The sequence below is a fragment of the Athene cunicularia genome, assembly GCF_003259725.1.
Source record: "Athene cunicularia isolate RWA chromosome 5 unlocalized genomic scaffold, athCun1 chr5_part1, whole genome shotgun sequence".
Classification (NCBI taxonomy): domain Eukaryota; kingdom Metazoa; phylum Chordata; class Aves; order Strigiformes; family Strigidae; genus Athene; species Athene cunicularia.
In genome coordinates, this window is record NW_020799101.1 from 24,826,044 (window position 1) to 24,844,267 (window position 18,224).

The 18,224-nt window shown below is 46.2% G+C and overlaps 1 protein-coding gene across 1 annotated transcript in view; it reads right to left on the bottom strand.

The window, feature by feature from the left end:
- Positions 1–1,203: 1,203 nt before the first annotated feature.
- Positions 1,204–18,224, bottom strand: part of ESRRB (estrogen related receptor beta) — a 45,832-nt gene continuing 28,811 nt past the window's right edge. The window contains exons 5-6 of the mRNA XM_026849616.1: positions 12,001–12,270; positions 1,204–5,526 (exon numbers count right to left, since the gene is read on the bottom strand). Coding sequence (XP_026705417.1) covers positions 5,282–5,526; positions 12,001–12,270 — 515 coding nt within the window. The 3' untranslated portion in view covers positions 1,204–5,281. The remainder of the gene's footprint in view (positions 5,527–12,000; positions 12,271–18,224) is intronic.

Consider the following 18,224-nt stretch of genomic DNA (forward strand, 5'->3'; position numbering starts at 1 on the left):
TGCAGTAGCCAAATCCAAACCTTCCGTGAATGGATACAACGTTCAGAAGGCCTAAGCGCTTGATGCAGGTGGGCTATGGAAGAGGCTGTGAAGTGCCTGTGTGAGCTTGGCAAAAAATTGTGTTGGTTCAAAGACTGAGCCTGTCATCATCAGAGTGGTGGTGACTGTAGGGCTGGGGGGTAGCTGTTCTAAGTGTAGAAAAACCTTGACATGCTTCTCTCCCCCCTCTAGCTCTGTGCTTATCTTGGTTTTCATTCAAGTTCATTTCTAGCCCATGGCTTTCCTCCTGGCCACCACTAATTCAGTCACCTCCTCCTCCTCCTGAGGCCAGTCTGAGAGGCCATTTGGTTGCCTGGTTTAGATGCATCATCCCAGTGAGTGCCGTTTCCTGGAAGGACCTTAGCAGTGTTTGCTGAAAGTGAGGTGTGTGGAGATGGTGGTACTTACACTGAGTGTGATGCTGTCTGTGCTCAAAGAGTCAGAGGTAGAATAAAAAACTGGGGGGCCTTGTTTCTTATTTCTCTTCCCCAGTTACCATAGCTCATTTCCTTCTACTTTCTCAAGGAGACATGAACTTGTCCTCCTGCACTGCTTGACCACCAGATCAATGCAAACTCCATGACTTCAGCACTTGCACCCACTTTATAAGCACTGGACAGCTGCTGTAACACTTGCAACACTCATGATGTCACTGTTGGGTTTAAGCCAACGGCCTATTTTATGATTAGCGATTTTGTTTTTCACTGGAAGAACTTCAAGGCTTTTTCATTGCTAGCTCATGTTTATTTCTTGCACCAGTGAAATGCAGAATGTGGGGAGAAAATGGGTGAGTGGAAGAACCACACCAGTCCATGGCAGAGACTGACAACAGTGCTTGTCTAACAAATCCTCAGCAAAGCTAATCTTACAAAAACTCAGCAGCTTGTTGAGAATTTTTTTTTCTGGTTATGATAAAACACCAAATGAGCATGTCTAAGTGAGAGGTATGGTGCTCTCCTCCCCTTGTGCAGCATTCACAAATCATGCCTCCCCCCCCCCTCCATGCCTCTTTTGTGGGACTATGTGCATCCTGTGGGACAGAATGGAGCACCTCCTAAACACAATAAACATTACTCTGTCTGGGTTAGTTTTTACATTTCTGTGTTTTATTTCTTGTTTTGTTTGAAATGACCTGTACCACAAGAATACAATTTATTTAACAGGTTGGTTGGTTTGGTTTTTTTTTAGGAGCAGATAATAGTTAAGTAGATACTGTTTATTTCACTGACTGTCTATAACTCCTTGCATCATTCTCACAGCCTCTGTCTCTCTGGCTTTTCCACATTACCCAGCCACAAGAACAACAGAGTGGCCTTTGGCCATGATTGACTATAGCTTGTGGATACAAAGTGGAAGCTCTTTTTCTCAGCTCCAGCTGGTAATAAAAGCTGAACAAGTTACATTCTAGGGTCTTTCTCAATGACTTTCCCCTCTAACAGCTGCTTACATTTTCTGGTGCAGCATGTTTTACTTTATATATCTGTAATAGTTTTTTTTTTTTTAAAAAAAAAAGATGACTTAGCTTACAAAGAGAAAAATAATGCCCCCTTAGCATGAGCAATACTGCAAGGTTCTGATTATTGTGGGGGTGTTTCTTGTAGCTTCACGGTTTTGCTGCCAGGTGTAATGCCCAAGTTTCCCTAGAAACGTAATTCTGTGTGGTATTTTACCTTTTCTTTTAATTGATCCCCATGAAATTTGTTTTGCATTACAGGCCAGACACTGCTGTTCCCAGAGAAGAATGTGCCCAATATAGAAGAGCTGGTCACTTGGGAAGAACTGCCTTTTGTAGTGGCTGATGGGTACGTGGTTTCTGTTATCCGCACAGGCAAATCAGGGTCTGGAGCTGCTTTTACCATAGTTGCCGGATGTGGGCTTCATGCTTCTTCACTGATACACTTACCTCAGCCGCTTTGCTTTGCTTTTCTGTAAGTCATAGAGCCCATTTGTGTTCCAAGGCTCAAGCTCCATCATCTTCTGCCCCATGCAGGACTGCTGTATGGCACTGACTCTGTGACTCCTATATCACAAATGAACAGCATAAAGAGCACTGACCCAGAACCCATTCCTAGTTTGTCTCAACTTCCACATGCCCATACCTTTTTGTAAGAGACTGTGAGCATTCAAAGACCCAAGCAGCCCCATTTCCTACTTCAAAGTGCGCTGAGAGGACTACATTAAGGTGTTACACTTCTCTGCAAGCCCAGCTCACTGCATAGCTGGACACGCTCCTCGGTTGTGGCAGTGTGATAGTTCTAGTGATGCACAGCTGATCAGAATAACTGGGAAGAGATGCATGTGATTTCTGCAGTGGTCTGAAGGGCCCAAGAGACCCAACCTGGTTCCCAATTTAAGATGGTACAAGGCTTTTAATGGTTAAATCTAGACAGGTGTTTCTGTCCCAGTTCCTGGGGAAGAGTTTGCATTCCTTGCTTAAAGAGATTAATATATGCTAATTACTGTCTGGTTCAGTTCCCATATTTCAGAACCAATACAAACATTTCCAGGCATACTATCTTCAAGCAACGGGGGCTCCAGATGGGCTCCAAGGTTATGCAGCTGTAATGGAGAAAGAAGGTCCTGGAAGAAAATACATTTGGTATCTTTTATATTGTTCCATCAAGGCAGGAGTTGCCTTCATACTAAAGCCCTACTCTAGTCAGCAGTCTGTGGGCTAGAAGCTAATCCAGCAGCTCTCCATAATCATGTTCTGTAGATAGTTGTCCCTGTCTGTTCTGGAAAGCAGCACTGAGTCTAAATACAACAAAGCCGGAAGAGCCTTTTTTTTTTTTTTTTTTTTTTTTCAGAATAAGAATGACTTCTCAGGATCTTTCCAGCCCATATTGGGACACCTACCATTGCACACCAGGTTGAGACACAATGTGCTGTGGCTGAGCTGGGTGGGACTTGGAGGGAAGCAAGAGTGGTCAAGCGAGTCAAACTTACAGGCGATAGCACAACCCAGCACATTTGTAAGAGCATATATGCCGCAGCCAGAAAGAGCTGCCAGAGTGCAGCACATGACAAGCTGGCTCTATAGTGTGACGTGCATTTCACTTTTGTCCCTCAATCACAGATGGGTACAGATATTATGAGCACAATCAAAAGCCTCTCATTTTCTCCCCAGCTCCCTCCTAAAGGTAGCTGGGCAGAGAAGCACAAGTATCTGTTCAAAGCACAAGGCTGCTGTGCAATTGCTACTGCTGTGAACATGGAAGTAGTCCCAGCTTCCATGTGCCTTCTGCCCCTTAGGTCTCTGTTGGTTTACTAATGTGCCTGAAGCAAGACTGAATTCCTTTATCAAATGAGTACAAAATGAGTGTGAGTAGCTATGACTGTGTAGTGTAGGGAAAACTCAAAGGAGATGGAACTGAACTAACTCAAGTACCAAGAGCTGGCTGTCTACAAGAGCTGAGTGGTCAGCATCAGTTAATGCCCCCAGACTCTGAGCTACCCTTGGTGTTTTTCTGCAGCATTGACAGCCCTGCTATGACACATCCTGCTCCAGGAGAAAACAAACACCCAGTGTCTGCCTGATCACACACCTTAACCCTGGTTTAGAAGGCTTCCTGCTGGAGGCAAGTTACTCCTCTGCCACACCACCTTTCTCCTGGGCTAGTCAGGAAGGGATAGAAGCTTGAGAGGAACAGAGGCAGTAGAGCTTGTGGTATCTCAAATGTAGATAAGAGGCTTTTTCTCACCTCTACTGCCATGCCATAGACAATACATTCAGGTTTCAGCTCAGGCTGGCTCAAAACTAAGTGACCTAGAAAATAAAAATCTCAGAGAATTCCAACAGCCAGTTTTGTCAGTCACTCACATTCCTCTCTGGCTACTGAGAATGCAGCAGTTGCAGCTTAGGCAGCAGATCTAAACCAGGTCTTGGAGACAGCAGGAACGGGGTTACACGAGAGGAGTAAATAAACACTGCCCCACTTCTTCTCCCACCACCTCAAGGTCAGGTATTTGCTTTCCCATCAGCAAGAGGACCTTTTACCAGGTCCAGGTATAATCTATGCTAGCTCTTTTGCTGCTGCTGAGGATAATGGGATGAGGCAGGGGAAGACAGCAGTTGGGATATTGGGGCTTTCGTGCCACCCTCTTAATTTATTTCCCGAGGCTGCCACAAAAAAGCAATCTCTCAGGCTCAAGAGCTGCCTCTGAAAAGCAGTGCCCTTGATTCCTAACTAGCATTTGGCAGTAAGCCTAAGTCTCTGTGGAGGTAAAGAGCTATCACTTTAATGAAGTCTAGGAAAGCCCTGGTTTGGGGTGTATTTATACTTGGGCAGTAACCATGCAGACAAAGCCTTGTGTCCTCTGCCACAAGGAACAAGTGGGGAATGGCACTCAGCTGAGCTGAAGAGGCAGGTTTGATACACTACAGGGTGAAAAGTGTGGAAGAATTGTAGTTAGCACCACATAGGAGAGGATGCAAAGATTATCAAGTCAACCCAGCACATCAATTTCTTCTCTTTTCCTTGCCATCTGGGAAAGGAGACTTGCATTCTCTCAGGGACATACGTCCTACCTCTTAAGGGGCCTGCGGGGATTGTACATGGGAGGGACTAGCCAGGCATAATGACACACTGTACAAGGTCGCAGAATATCTTACACATTAGGAGCATCTTTCCCAGTAAGAAGTGGGGCCTGTATGTACAAATGTTAGCTGTCGCTAGAGGAGCCTGGGAGGCAGCTGTTTGATCAGGAGAGGTCCAGCAGTGCTATTCTGCAAAGAATCATCTGCTCTATGGTTAGAGCCAGAAAGGTGACAAAAAAGGACCATGGCTGCTTCCCTTTCTATCTGACCCCTCACAACACCAGCAGATAAAAGTTTATATTGACTCTATTCTTCCTCTCTTCCTGCTTCTGTCCCCACACCCCCTCCAGCACTGCCAAAGGGAGCTGGGGAACAGGCGGCCTGGACAGTGCTGAGAGCATCACTGCTCAGAGGGGATGAGCCCCGACGACCGCCTCAACAAGTGCAAGAGCATATTCTGGTACTTCCCACAGAGAAAACAAACAAACAAAAAAAGAGAAACAGGTGACTGATTAAAAGAGTTTCCCCCCTCCTGTACATAAGATTCTGCAGTCACGCCGACAGATAGACATTAAATAATTCTTCCATAATAAATGATTGGAGATAAAAGCCGGCGGTGGCTGCTGCTGCTGTTTGGATTGCTCCGTTGTCTGAATCTTTGTTTCTAGTTTGTTCCCCGGCCACTTTCGGCTGGCACTGGGGCTGTCAGACCTTTGCCTCTAGCATTTCTAGGAAGAGTTTATGCATGGGAACCTTGCCCTGCAGTTTGATGCTGTAGAAGTGCTGCACAGCTTTGGCGGCCGTCTGCCGCAGGAGGGGCAAGGTCAGGAGCAGCTTGCCTGCTCGCCGGGGCTCCTCGTTGCGCTGACTCAGCTCGTAGTCCTGCAGGGCTTCGTGAAGAAGGTCTTGGAGTTTCTGCACTGCATCCATGTCCTCTATGTGCATTGAGTCTGGGGGGAGGGGAGAAAAGACAGTAAACAGACAAGTTAGACATGGGGAAGGAAATCCTTTATGGTCCTGAATCTAAAGATGCTTTATTTGCTTTCTTTCCTTTTCTTTCTTTTCTTTGTTGTTGTTGTTGGTGGTGGTGGTGGTGGTGGTTTTGGGTTTTTTTTTGGGGGGTGTGGAGGGGAGAATGGTGGTATGTTGTTTTGTTTTGTCTCTTAAGGGGAAGAACACACCTTGATGGCAGGTGCTGGTGGTGCTACTGCTGTGAAGTTTGGCATCAGTCCAATGAGTTGGCCCTAGCAGTTCAGGGACAATAAGGTTGCCAGGCTAGGTGAAACATTGTGCCCTCTGTGCTGCCCATTTTGCCAGTCACCCCAAGGCTGTGCAGGGGTCAGCTGGGGGCCTCTGTGACTTGCACATTCACTTGCCCTCCATGCTCCTTATGGGGAGAGTCACCCTGCAAGGGGCAGCAGCTGCTGTGCTGCCGCTTGGGAGCAATCTCATTAAGAATAATTAACACTGCTATAGCGCTTCATCTGTCTAAACTGCCTAATTGCTGTGCAGCTGCTTGGGGTGTCAGCAAGACAGAAAAGCCCCAGTAGGTCACAACCAGCATGCCCGGGGTGATGCCAGCTCCACCTTTGTGCATATGCCCCTGTTTTCAGCGACTGCCAGCAGCTGCTCAGGGAGCTTCCTGCTTCAGTAAAGGAAACCTGCACCTCCTGCAAGGCCTCTTCTCTTAGGCTGCCAGTTAGATTTCTGTAAGCTGCCAGAGGGGCCAGCAGCGTTTGCAAGGGTCTCACAGCTCCTTGGTGTGTCTCTGAGGCAAAAGTAGCTGGTAGTGGCTCAGGCCAGGGTGAAGCTGGGGAATCCAAGTCGAACACAAGCTGCTAAACTTGTGGGTAAGTCATGGTGACAGAAGGCAGCACCAAAGGGCAGAGAGGTTAGATTAGAGAAGCTAACCAGGCAGAGCCTCACTGAAGGTTTTTCTCCTTTTCATCTTGCTGATACTTGCTGCTTTCTTACAACTCTGACAGAGCTGGAGACACTGTTGCCTTGTCTTCATTGTTCGGAGACTTTTAATCGATACTGAACCCTTTGATAAAGATTCCTGCAACAGGGCAACGAATCCAGAAGCAGCATCAAAGGGACACGACGGCAAGCACACATGCAGTTGCATCATCTGCCACTCAGCTGGGCTTTGCAGTTTGGCAGTGCTCTGGCTCAGCCCACACACGCACAACGCAATGTGAGGATGTGGGTTCCTCAGTGTGACAGCAGTGAAGGGGAGGAAAGCTGGCTGAAGCACCAAAATCTCTCTAGAAATATATGTCATCTCTATGGAGAGTGCAACACAAATTAGAGACTGTGAATTTCATAAGATACATGTACAGTAAATGCTATTTATGATGCATGATTTATAAAGTATTACAACAGTTGGGAAAATATTATGTCTAGCAAGAAAGCTGTTTAAGAAGCTGTTTAGAAGGAACAAGCTAATTAGAGGATATTAAAAGCTTGTATTTCCAAGAAGCCTACAGAGGAAGGATTGTTCTCGTTGCATTTGCTTTTTGTATCTAAGAGACCAGGCAAAGAAGCTCAGACAAGGTTTGGTAGGTCATCACAGTGTCCTGAGCTAGCTATAGAGGTTGATGAAAAGTAGGGAGGATGAAGAATGTTGCCAAGTCAGTCTGTCAACTTCACCCAGCCAGGTAGCACCTCTGGAAAATTTCCATGCACCATCCAGAAGTGAGTGGATCTGTTTCCTGCCAAGTTGCAAAAGTAATTTTGGAGACTGGAAGCATCAAGAGCTGGAGCTTGGAGAGGAATGTTCTCCAGCCTGTTTAATGTCCTTCTGGCTAGAGACACAAGGGGGAGAAGTAATCACAGCCCATCAGAGTCTGCAGCTCTCAGAATGTGCTAAAAGCACCAGGCAATAACCCATGCTTCAGGTCAAAGGGCATGCTCTGATTTTGAGTACTGATGCTGCTGTACTGATGCTGATGTACTGTAGACAGAACCCCAGAACTACACTCTTCTGCCACCTGACGAGGCTTAACAGCACTAAATAACTAGGGAGTATACAGGGAGAGGAACTGGGGAAATTAAGATCAAAGCCTTCCCCACTCCCCCACTCTTTGCTGAAAGAAGCTCAAAATTGGCAGCTGACTGCAAAAAATAAAATAACATTGCAGGATTAATTTCCTTGCAATCCATCAGTGAGCTGGTGTCGATGGCATTGATAAACTGTTAATTACAAAATCAATAGCTATGAATTTTTACAGCTGTCAGAGCACTGAGGTGAAGAGAGGCCGCCTGACCATGTCCCTGAGGATCAGCTGGCCTAGAAGTCATGCTTCCTGTCAGGAGTTCCTCTCCAGCACTGCTGGCATGGGGTACAGGGGAGGTATGAGAATTGACAAGGCCCACTGCCTCCTCACCTAATTCTTTTCTTTGCAGCTTCTGGCAGCAGATGAAGGAGCAGGGACCTCACAGAATTTGCTACACATCCCCTTGCTATATCCAAACCCTGTTCATTCCATCTCTACACTAAAATGCATTGAGGGAAAGAAGAAAAAAAAAAAAAAGGAGAAATAAGGTTTGGCCAGTCTGGGATGTCTTTAAATGAACATGTGCTGTGTGCTAACCTGGAGGGCTCTTCCATACACAGAGTGATCAATTTGAGGATAGAGGACCTAGGAATGCCTGAAAAGGGACTGCTGGCTCTGAAGGGTAACAAGTCTACAGCACCCTTACTCTGTCAAAATATGGGTGATCATACTGTTGGGACTTGCATGCTGCTCTAGGCATTAAGAATTCATTTCTCAGCTCTCCAAAATGCACTTACTAAAGAATTATCTTTGACAGTCCCAGCAGGTGTGTCCTTGGTGCATTACCCTGAGGACTCAGAGATCAGCCACAGCTCTGGCAAGGTTGGCTTATTGTCACTGTTCTCCTCTAGTGAAGAGTAAGCAAGCTCCTACTACCTCTGGTTTAATTTGTTTTAATTCCTAGAACCAAAGGGTCAATATACACAGGGCTGCATGGAAGAGAGGAAAATCCCTAGAAGCGTGGTTGCATGAGTAATTACACCAAGCAGGGATAAGGGAAATTGAGGAATTTATCTATATGGGAGGCAAGGCAGAAAGCAGGTCTAGGCAGCACAGGTGCTAATCTAAGTGCTCAGCTTTAAACCCTGTCTCTGACCCAAGGGAGATGAGGCCTGGCCCAGAGCTAGTCTTCATTCCTACCGTTTTAGGAATCAGCTGTTTGCATGCAAGCACATACATGCAGGCTTTGCAAGTTTACTCCATGTCAAAAATACACTAAGAAAAATAACTTGCATTAAAAGAATGTGAAGGTTACATTAAAAAAATACACTTGCCCTATTCTAGCTTCCTTATGTGTGTGTTGTGAGAGGCTTCAATTACATGAAAAACTAGATCTTGTGCTTTACTCTCATATGTTTCAATATGAATAATAAAGCAGGATTTTTGTGGATTATGCTCCTACATAGCTGCACTTAGGAGAAACCAGTGAAGCCAGGATGCTTCTCTCATCCTGCTGAGAACATGCTTTGGCCTGTGCCTCCTGACCCTTGGTTTCTTTACTTCACACCTCTGGAAGCAGAACCCCCAAAGCAGCTGATGAGTGTTGGTTGTTCTGCTCTGGTTTTGCTCAGTGTTTCCCCACTCCTGATACAGACTGTCCCATAGGGCTTACCCTGGGCTTAGTCCCGAAAGCACAGTGAACAACATCAGCAGAGAGTTCTTCTGTTGCACCATGAAGAACTTGACAGCACCAAAGCTCAGATCCTGCAGTGTCTCTGCTCAGAGCAGTGTGTCCCGATGTGGCACTTATCCTATCACCCTGTCACAACCACTTCAGACCCTCTGAGGAGCCCTTCTCCCTGTTTAATCCTGTGACCTTCCTGGTAGACAGGAGGCAGGTTCCTTAACAAGAGTTGATTACATTGCCAAAAGCCACTGTCCCACAGTTGAGAGAGGCCAGCCTTGGCCATCTGCCCATCCTGGTTCAGTGGCAAAGTGAAGGCAGCAATTAGACCTAAAAAAGCAATATATGAGAAATTGAAAAAAGGGAACTAGATAGCAATTTATATGAATCAGAAGTTATGAAGTGTAGAAAATCGATAAGGGAAGTGAAGGACATAGGAGGAAAATCCATGGCTGGAAGGGCTAAGGACAATAAAGAAATTTTATAAATATTTAAGAAATAGAAGAAAAATTACCATTTGTAGGGGGGGGCTCTTTTCACCTGGAGATTTTTAAACTATTAACAGCAGTGCAGAGGAGACAGTACTCCTCAGTGAGTATCTATTTCTGTCCTGTTTAGAAAAAAAAGAAGCATTATGTACCTGTTTTATATGAAGATGATGAAGACTTCTTAGCCTGTTTATGCAGAAAGATGTTAAGACATCTGTTAGGGACAAACTTCTCAGAAATGAGCTGAGATGGATAACTTGGCTTTAACAGTTCTAAAACTGCTGGCTGAGGCCCATCTAGGGCAGATCAATGTTTAACAAGTCTTGGTATTTTTGAGAAATTCAAGATGACTGGAAATGTTCTAATGATGCACATACTTTCCTAGGTCCTATCTGGTAATTTCCATGCCAGCCTGATGTACACCAGGGTAAAATAAAGGAAGAGGAAGGGGGAAAGAAGTTCAATTAAGACTTATAAGATGGCATTTAAAAGACATGTAGATGTGGCACTTAGGGACATGGTTTAGTGTTAGGTTAATGGTTGGACTCAATGATCTTAAAGGTCTTTTCCAACCTAAATGATTCTATGAATCTACTGCCAGTCAACAGGATACTTTGGAATAGAGGTCTTGTCAAACAAACCTGATTTCATTCTCTGATGAGATTACAAGTTTGGTTGATAAAGTTAACTGCATAGATATAATAGACTTAGGCTTTTATAAGGCACTTGGCTTAGCACCACAGGACATTCTCATTAAAAAATTAGCACTATGCAATATCAATAAAGCACACTTTCAATTGATTAGTAACTGGCTAGATGACAGATCTCAAAGTAGCTAGTGAATCATCACTGAAGAAGGAGTTTTCTAGTGGAAATCCACAGGGATCAGTAAAAAACCAGATGCTACTCAACATTTTTATCAATCAGCTCTAAGTGAGTTCTTTTTTTCTTTTAAATTGCTGCTGCTAAGAAGTATGGATGGCAAAGAGGAACACAATGGGTGTGTGGATGGTCACCACAAATGGTGAGGATACAGCAGCCTCACAGTATTCTGGACCACCTGCTTACACCTGAAGCAATGTATCTATAGCCAAGGAGTACAACTATGGAACAGGAATTCTATCGTGTTGAACTGCTAGGTGTAGAAAGACCTGGGCTCATAGGGCACAGCTCAACAAGGACTGATATCTGAAGGCTGAACTCAGGCAAACTGACATGAAAGATACGGTGCCTTTTTTTTTTAAACTGAGACAACGATTATTAGAGTCAGCTGCCACAGAAGATGTAGCTTCCCCCTCTTTTAATCCCTTCAGCTTCATATGGCTTGTATTTCTGGAAGGTGACTAGCCAAACACAGACATTGGACTCACTGTTGGACTGCAAGGGTGAATTCTGGGACCTGCGCTATGCAGTTCAGCAAGATCTGAAGTGAGACAATGAGACTCAAGGGATGTAGAGGGAGCCCTCGTCACACAGTAGGCTTTAGCAGTTTCCCTTTTGGAAGGGACTCCTGAGCAAATACATGTCTGGCTTTTATGCAACATCAGTGCAGCACACAGCACCTATTGTGTCTCCCACAGCCTGCTGGATTGAGGGCTGCAGCCCTCCCCAGACTGAGATGGAAGGCACTGGGCTACAGGCTGTGGCCTCTCTCATCCTCTTCACTCCTCTTCACAAGAAGAAACAGAACAGGCAACATCAGGCATTTGCCAGCTTATTTTACCTTCTACCAACCATACCCAGGCTGTCTCCCAGTTAAAGGGGATTCAGTGTCTGTGGCCACTGAACATCTCCAGGAGAGGACCAGGTAACCCCAACCCCACAGCTTCTTGTGGGACTTGAAACTGGGACCAGGGTTTCCCTGTTTGCTGTAACTGACCAACACTATTCAAGTGGATGCAGGTGTGGCCCACATCCCACATTCCGAACTCATGGCACTGGAATCAGCTTGCTAGTGGCAAAGGGCTCCACAGCCTTTCTTTTAATGCCAGAAACCAGCAGCCAGCCCACCCCTGCCTGGTTCTACTCCCTAATATGGGACCAGAGCACGGTTCGGGCTCTAGCAGCAGAAAGTCGCATTTCTCCCTGCTCTCCAGCTTCAGTCTTGCTCTGTGGACAGAGAGGAGTTTTGAGGACATTGCATGGCACAAGGCAGAACACAGTCTCGGGCAGTGGGCTCAGTTTCCTCCTAGGCCAGAGAACAGCATGGGCCTTGACTCCCTGATTGCAAGGCTGGCTGGGCCAGGGCTGTACCTGAGTTGGCGAGGGCCAGAGCTTTGAGCGTGACAAACTCCTCCTTTTCCACCTTGAGCTTCTTGTAGCGGCGCACCAGTTGTAAGATGGCCAGGTAGAGCTCCAGCAGCCCCGTCAGACGAGAGTGCTCTTCATCCATGATGTAGTCCTCAGCATAGACAAGCTTGTCCTCATATGGCAGGGAGCGGTACACAATGCCCAGGATGAGGATTTCCATCCAGGCACTCTGCAGGAGGCTCATCTGGTCCCCAAGGGAGAGGTTGGAGAATCCTGACAAGGCAAATGACAAGCAGGGTCAAATGAGTGTGCAGCAAAGCAGCCTCTAGGAGCCTAGAGTCCTTAGTTTTCCTGGGATTCACCCCAAGCGCTCTCCCCCATTGGCCTGCTTTCAAATAAAAAAACCCAAAAAACCTTACTAAAGTAACCCTGTCTCTGTAGCAACCAGCACATGTGGTCCTTAGCCTTTTCTTTGCTCCCATGCCGACCCACAGCCTCAAACAGGAGTTCTGATGCTCTGACTGCATTTATGGCAACCCAAGGTTAATGATAACCTCTTTTCAGTGATTATCTGCTTCTTCTATAGCAGCAACTGTTCTGTACCACACTGCCCTGCTCACTGTTCCTCTGCAGTTTTGTACTGCAACTATTTAGTCTGCTCCAGCTGACCAAAGAGCAGAAAAGAGCTCCAGATGGCAGAAAAGAGGGCTTCTGATAGGATAGGAGGGAATGACATAGGCCTTAATTACAAGCATGCCACAGTCTCTCATTTTGGCCTACATGAGAACAGGTCCTGCCACAACAAAGCACCAAAATGTATTCAAAAGCAAAATTCATTTGTGAACAGAATCCTCTTCTATTCCTCATCACTTCCTGAGCTCCATACCATCAGATTTCTGCACCTCACAGCCAACAACCCTACCCAGTGTCAAAAACACCTTTATGGTGCCATACAAGTACCTACATCACAGCCAAACCTAGTGGCAACAGAACCAGCACCCATCCCCTCAAATACAGAGCAACCACCATCTGGAGACAGACAACCCCAGAGCCCACCTGAGAAAGTGGAAAGGCTGAAACACAGAAGCACTGTCTGCCTTCAGGAAAAAAACAGAAAGTGCATGGGAAGGAAAGCTGTGTCTGTCCTCTGTACCAGGTACCCTTGAAGGCCAGACCATGAAAGATCCTGAGAGATGGGCACTGTGCAACAGCCATTACAGACAGGGATGCCCAGCACAATGCATTGGTCCCATCTAGGCAGCTCCTGCCCACCACTGACAGACAGGGACTGTGCTTTTTGGCAGCTCCTTGAGTCTGAAGATTCCCAGGGCTGTGAGAGAATGGGACACTCAGGCACCCCTCAGGCGGGGGGGGCAATGATGCTCCACCAACCTCCCCTGCCAGTTTTCTCCCCAGACATTAAGCCTCAGGGCTCACCAAGAGACCTGTGAGCTCATTAGCCTTTGTGCAGAAGCCTCCCAGCCCTACTGGCTATGTGCTAGGCTCAGCAGGAGTCCTTTATTCCACGGCCCTCCCTGCTCGTAGTTCTTGGCCCCACATTGGGCCTGGGTGGCCAGCCACCATGATGATCATTTGATTTCTCTTGTTATCAAGTTAACAATTAACAAAAGAGCTGATGATTGCTATATTGACTGACTGTGGGTTCTCTTTTTCTATCTGCACTATCTCAGCTGGGGAAGGGAAGGCAGAAGGGTGGGTTAGTGGTATTTATTTATCACTACGCCATGTTTTGTGTTTGTGTTGCCAGGGGAAGCAAAGGGTGATAATGGCCTGGCAGCCCTTGGACATCCAATTTCCCTTATCAGGCCACTGAATAGAAAAGAGGCCCCAGGCCACATTAATTAACAGATACCAATCAGCTGTCACGTGTTGTGTGTGCAAGGTCTGAGGGGAGCAGTGGGTGGGAGGGAAGAATCAATAAACCATTGGGGAGGAGTGCCAGAGGGAACAGCTAAAGAGGAGTCCAGGCTACTGGGGAGAAGAGCTGCAAATCCAGCTCTGTGACTGTGAGATTGATTCCTGTACAGCACAGCCAGTGTTCTACGTAGCCCTGCACCTGATGAATCCCACCCCTTGCTCAGGCTGTGACTACTTCAACGGTGCCTTGTCCTTTGCCTCTCCCCTCTGCCCCTTACCTCCTGCAGTCAGTGCTGTGCTGCTCCTGAATGCAGCCCTCATGACTGAGTCCAAGTGCAGGATGATGCAGATCAGAGGCTTGGGATCCTGTCTCCCCAGGTCTGCCTGCTGCACAGGGAACTGACGAGACTAGCCCTGAGACAGGGTTAATGGTGCTGAGCACAGCCACTGTCACAGTCTCTAGCATCTGAAATCTCTCCTTTGGTCACCCCTCTCCAAGCTCTGGCCATTGAGAACTGCCCAGCATTTAGGCTGCTGCCTTAAGTCCAGTTTCTGGGTCAGGCATGTGGCCTTTTTTCATCTTCATTCCCCATCTGGATTACAAAAGGGGTTATGCCATCACTTCACTGCAGTCTGCCAAGGAAATGTTTAAGAATGAGAAACAGTAATCTAGTAGAGTGATAGGATCCAGGACAGACATGGCTCACAGAGAGTAAAATAGAAAAACTGACTTAACCCTAGCAGTAGCCTGGACATCCAGCATCTCTGTTAACTGCTCTTTCCCAAAGACAGTTATGGCAGGTGGGAACTGCACAGGAGAGACCATGCTTTACCCTGTGCCAGGGAGAACAGAAGAGCCAGCTACAACTGCCCTAGCCACCTGGGAAAGCCCCTTGCCAGAAGCACTCCCGGGTAGCAAATGACTCCAGCTCTGGCAGGCAGGTGTGTGGGAGGGGGTGCTGCAGTGCCAAGACTTGAAATGTCTGACAGAATCAGGACCCTTTTCCTCCAGCATTTACACATGTAGAATGCAAGGACAGGAGGACTGTGCCTATATCACTGCAGTCTGCACAGACAAGGGAAAAGCATATAACCTGGGGTCTCCCATGCTATATAAAAGCTGAGATCAGGAAAGGTAAATACTAATTTCACCTGGCCAAAATCACAGACTTGCTATTATAGTCTTATAACACTGGAGAACCTCTAGTTGTGAAATTCAACTGCCTCGCCATCTTACAGCTCCCAGGAATTGCTAGAATCCAGCCCTTATGCATTCCTGAGCTGTTTGATGGCACAGCATCCAGAAAGCACACCTAGTGATCTGTTTCTTGCTGCTTTGCTCAGGTCTGATTCTGAAAGGAGAAGAATACTCCACTGCCATCCCTAGGCTCCCAAAAGTGGAGCCTCTGTCTCTAGCACATTTTTCTCCTTCCTAGGTGCAGGTTGAGAAAACCCGCTTTATTTGCAATAGCTGATATGACATTCAGTGTGGGGTTTTTTTGTGATTTTTTATTTTTTTTTATTTCAGTGGTTTGGCAGTGGGAGCTCCCAGAATTTAAAAAAAAAAAAGTGTCACATAATTTGTGGCAAGTGAAGTTCATAATCTGTTAATTTATTATCATTTCTGTCATCCTGGAGGGCCATTAGCAGAGGTAATAAAGGGAGATGTAATTATAGGATCTGAGGCCACTCCAGACACAGCTGCTGTCACTCCACTTGCCATATTTCATTCTGTGCTAGTACTATCGTCTTCCTAGTGAGAAAGGCACAACAGCTACCCTGGGAGAGCCTTTGTCGTCACCCCTCGAGAGAAGTCTTGTCTTCCTGCATCAAGGCATGCAGAAAAGGTAGATGTTGTTCAAAAACAATTAGCACAGGGGGGAGGGTGAGTGCTGGGGAGGGGGTCTCATACAGAAGGTGACAACTCCACATTGGCTAAGCATGGCTTTTCAGCTAATGGCTAATAAGGCTATTGAGCTAATAACATTTGTTAACCACCATTAAATTATGCTTTCTTGTTATCATAGGAGAGTGTCTTTAGGCTTAACTGATTTTATTTGCTAACACTGCGGGGTAGAAGTTTGTGCTGACACCTAGGATCCTGAAGGGTTGGTATGACTTTAATGTCACACTGTTCTTTACTAATTCCAGTGAGAATACAAGGCATGAGTATGTGACTTTTGTTCGTTTCTCCATCCCTTGGAGAAACGAACAAAATTTTGAGCAAAACAGGAAGCAACGTCCTGTTTTGTTCAAAACCCTTGGAAGGCAGAAATGAAGGGCATGGATAATCTAGACACCTGGCAGCCTCCTGGCCCTGCCCTGCTCTGCCCCCTTGCTGCCTAACTCAGTAACTTGTTTCAGAACTATAGGGTATTTTGTTCGATTTTTATAAACTGTCTTTTATTATGTTTGTTTTTCTGTACTGCTCCCTTGTGTAACAATCCCTGAGCTCTCTCCTATGCAGAGAGTCCTGGTATAATACTGCTGCTGGCCTGAACTGTGCCAGGATTATGGCTCTTACTGTGTTACAGGGCCTTCGATAGGGAAGGAAAATACACAGAGAAAATTGAGATGATGGCACATATGTCCTGCCTTTCAGAAAGGAGAGGAAGAGCCCCTTTCACAGTACAGGAATAATCTCTATTATACTCCTGTTCTGGGATAGTATCACCATGGCAGGCTGGAAAACTGTAGGAACTGAGCTGAGCATCCCATGCTCATCCCACAGCCTCAAGCTAGGGAACTACAGCAGGGCACCCTGTGTGAACAGAAATAGCCAAGGTTAGAAGAACATACAACAGCACCTCACTGGACAGCCGTAGCAGCTAATTGCATTGCATTAAAACCATTCCTGTTAACACCCCAAGTACTGGGTTAGTAGAGCAATCCAGGCTGAGTTCTCTAATCGCCACTGTAACCCCACTTGTGATGAATCAGCCCCAGATGGATTCCAGCACTAGTGATGAGTGTAATCCCTGCAGATACTGCAGATCTTGTGTAAGAAGGGCACCACTGAGATAAATCTCTACTCAGAAACTGTCCTGAAAAAGTTTCTCCAGCCTTCATAGTCCCACCACTAACAGTCCATATTCCATATAGCCCAGGAAATCACTAACCCTTGAGTCACAGGAGAAATACTCCCTCTGAAAAAAGAGAAGCATCCACCAAGAAGCAGCTACCAAGCAGCCAAAAGAGGAGCTACAAAGAGAAACAAAGTACATGGGAGAACTAAACTGTCTGATCACTGATCCCTCATGCTAAGATGCCTCACAAAACAAGGAAGAATTTAAAGCTAAGAAGCAAAGCAAGAGAACACACACCCATGCAGTGGAAGATGGACACAACGTGCAATACGGGTTAAATCCTACGATCCTGTGGCTGAGCATCAGATATTCTCCTGACACAAGGAAGGGGGACAGAAGTCAAGAGTTAGTTGCAGTGAGCTGTTCACAGCTGCAGTGAGTTATTCACAGTGAGTGTCTGAAACAGTCTTTGGAAAGCAGCCATGTAAACCCCAAGGACATCCCCTAGGTTCCCTTGCTAACCTTCTCCACACACAAACCCAACCTATGTTCTTTTGGTAGTGAGGGTAGGGGAAGTAGAGCAAGGGGGGGATTTTCCCTTCCCAGTCTAAATCTTTGTCCCCAGAAGCCATGTCTGCTCCTTCAGCCTGGGTCCATCCCACCTGTAGGTGTGAGATATTTGCTGTGTCACTCAGTCATACAGGCAGTCATTGGATATAGTCAGTGAACCTTCCGAGGCCAGTCACATTGTCAATAAATTGCCCTCATTATTTGTCAGCATAGAAGCCTGGAGATTCACTGGCAGTAGTATGTCCTCCATCTTAATGGGACTTGTTCTGTGATGAATCCAGTATGACAAAAGCTTTCTGGGCAAGAATGCCCACTACAGACAGGGTAGGTACCTGCCTTGTCATCAGCAGTAAAGTCCAGTCACTGCCATAGCATTTATTCATCTATAAGCACAACAGATCGAGATCATGTTGATGCAGTGCAAAATCACTAAAGTCCACCGTACCATCTCAAGGGCTGTTTCCCAAACACTTTCACTGTTCCACTCAATGCCAGCTACAACCGAGAACTTTATCATATCATCTCAAAGCTTTCTGCATAAACCCAGGGCACACACACATACAATCATGAATTTATGCACCTACACTGTAGGCTGTATGGGAGTTTGTTACCAATGAGAGCCCACCACAAGTAGTTTGACAGTAATTTCCACCCATCACTATATGTAAAAATCCTGTTTGAAGACAAAATTGATAAGCACAGTGATAAATAATAGCTCCCTTTGCTGTTTACGCTTACAGCCTTGTAATTCTC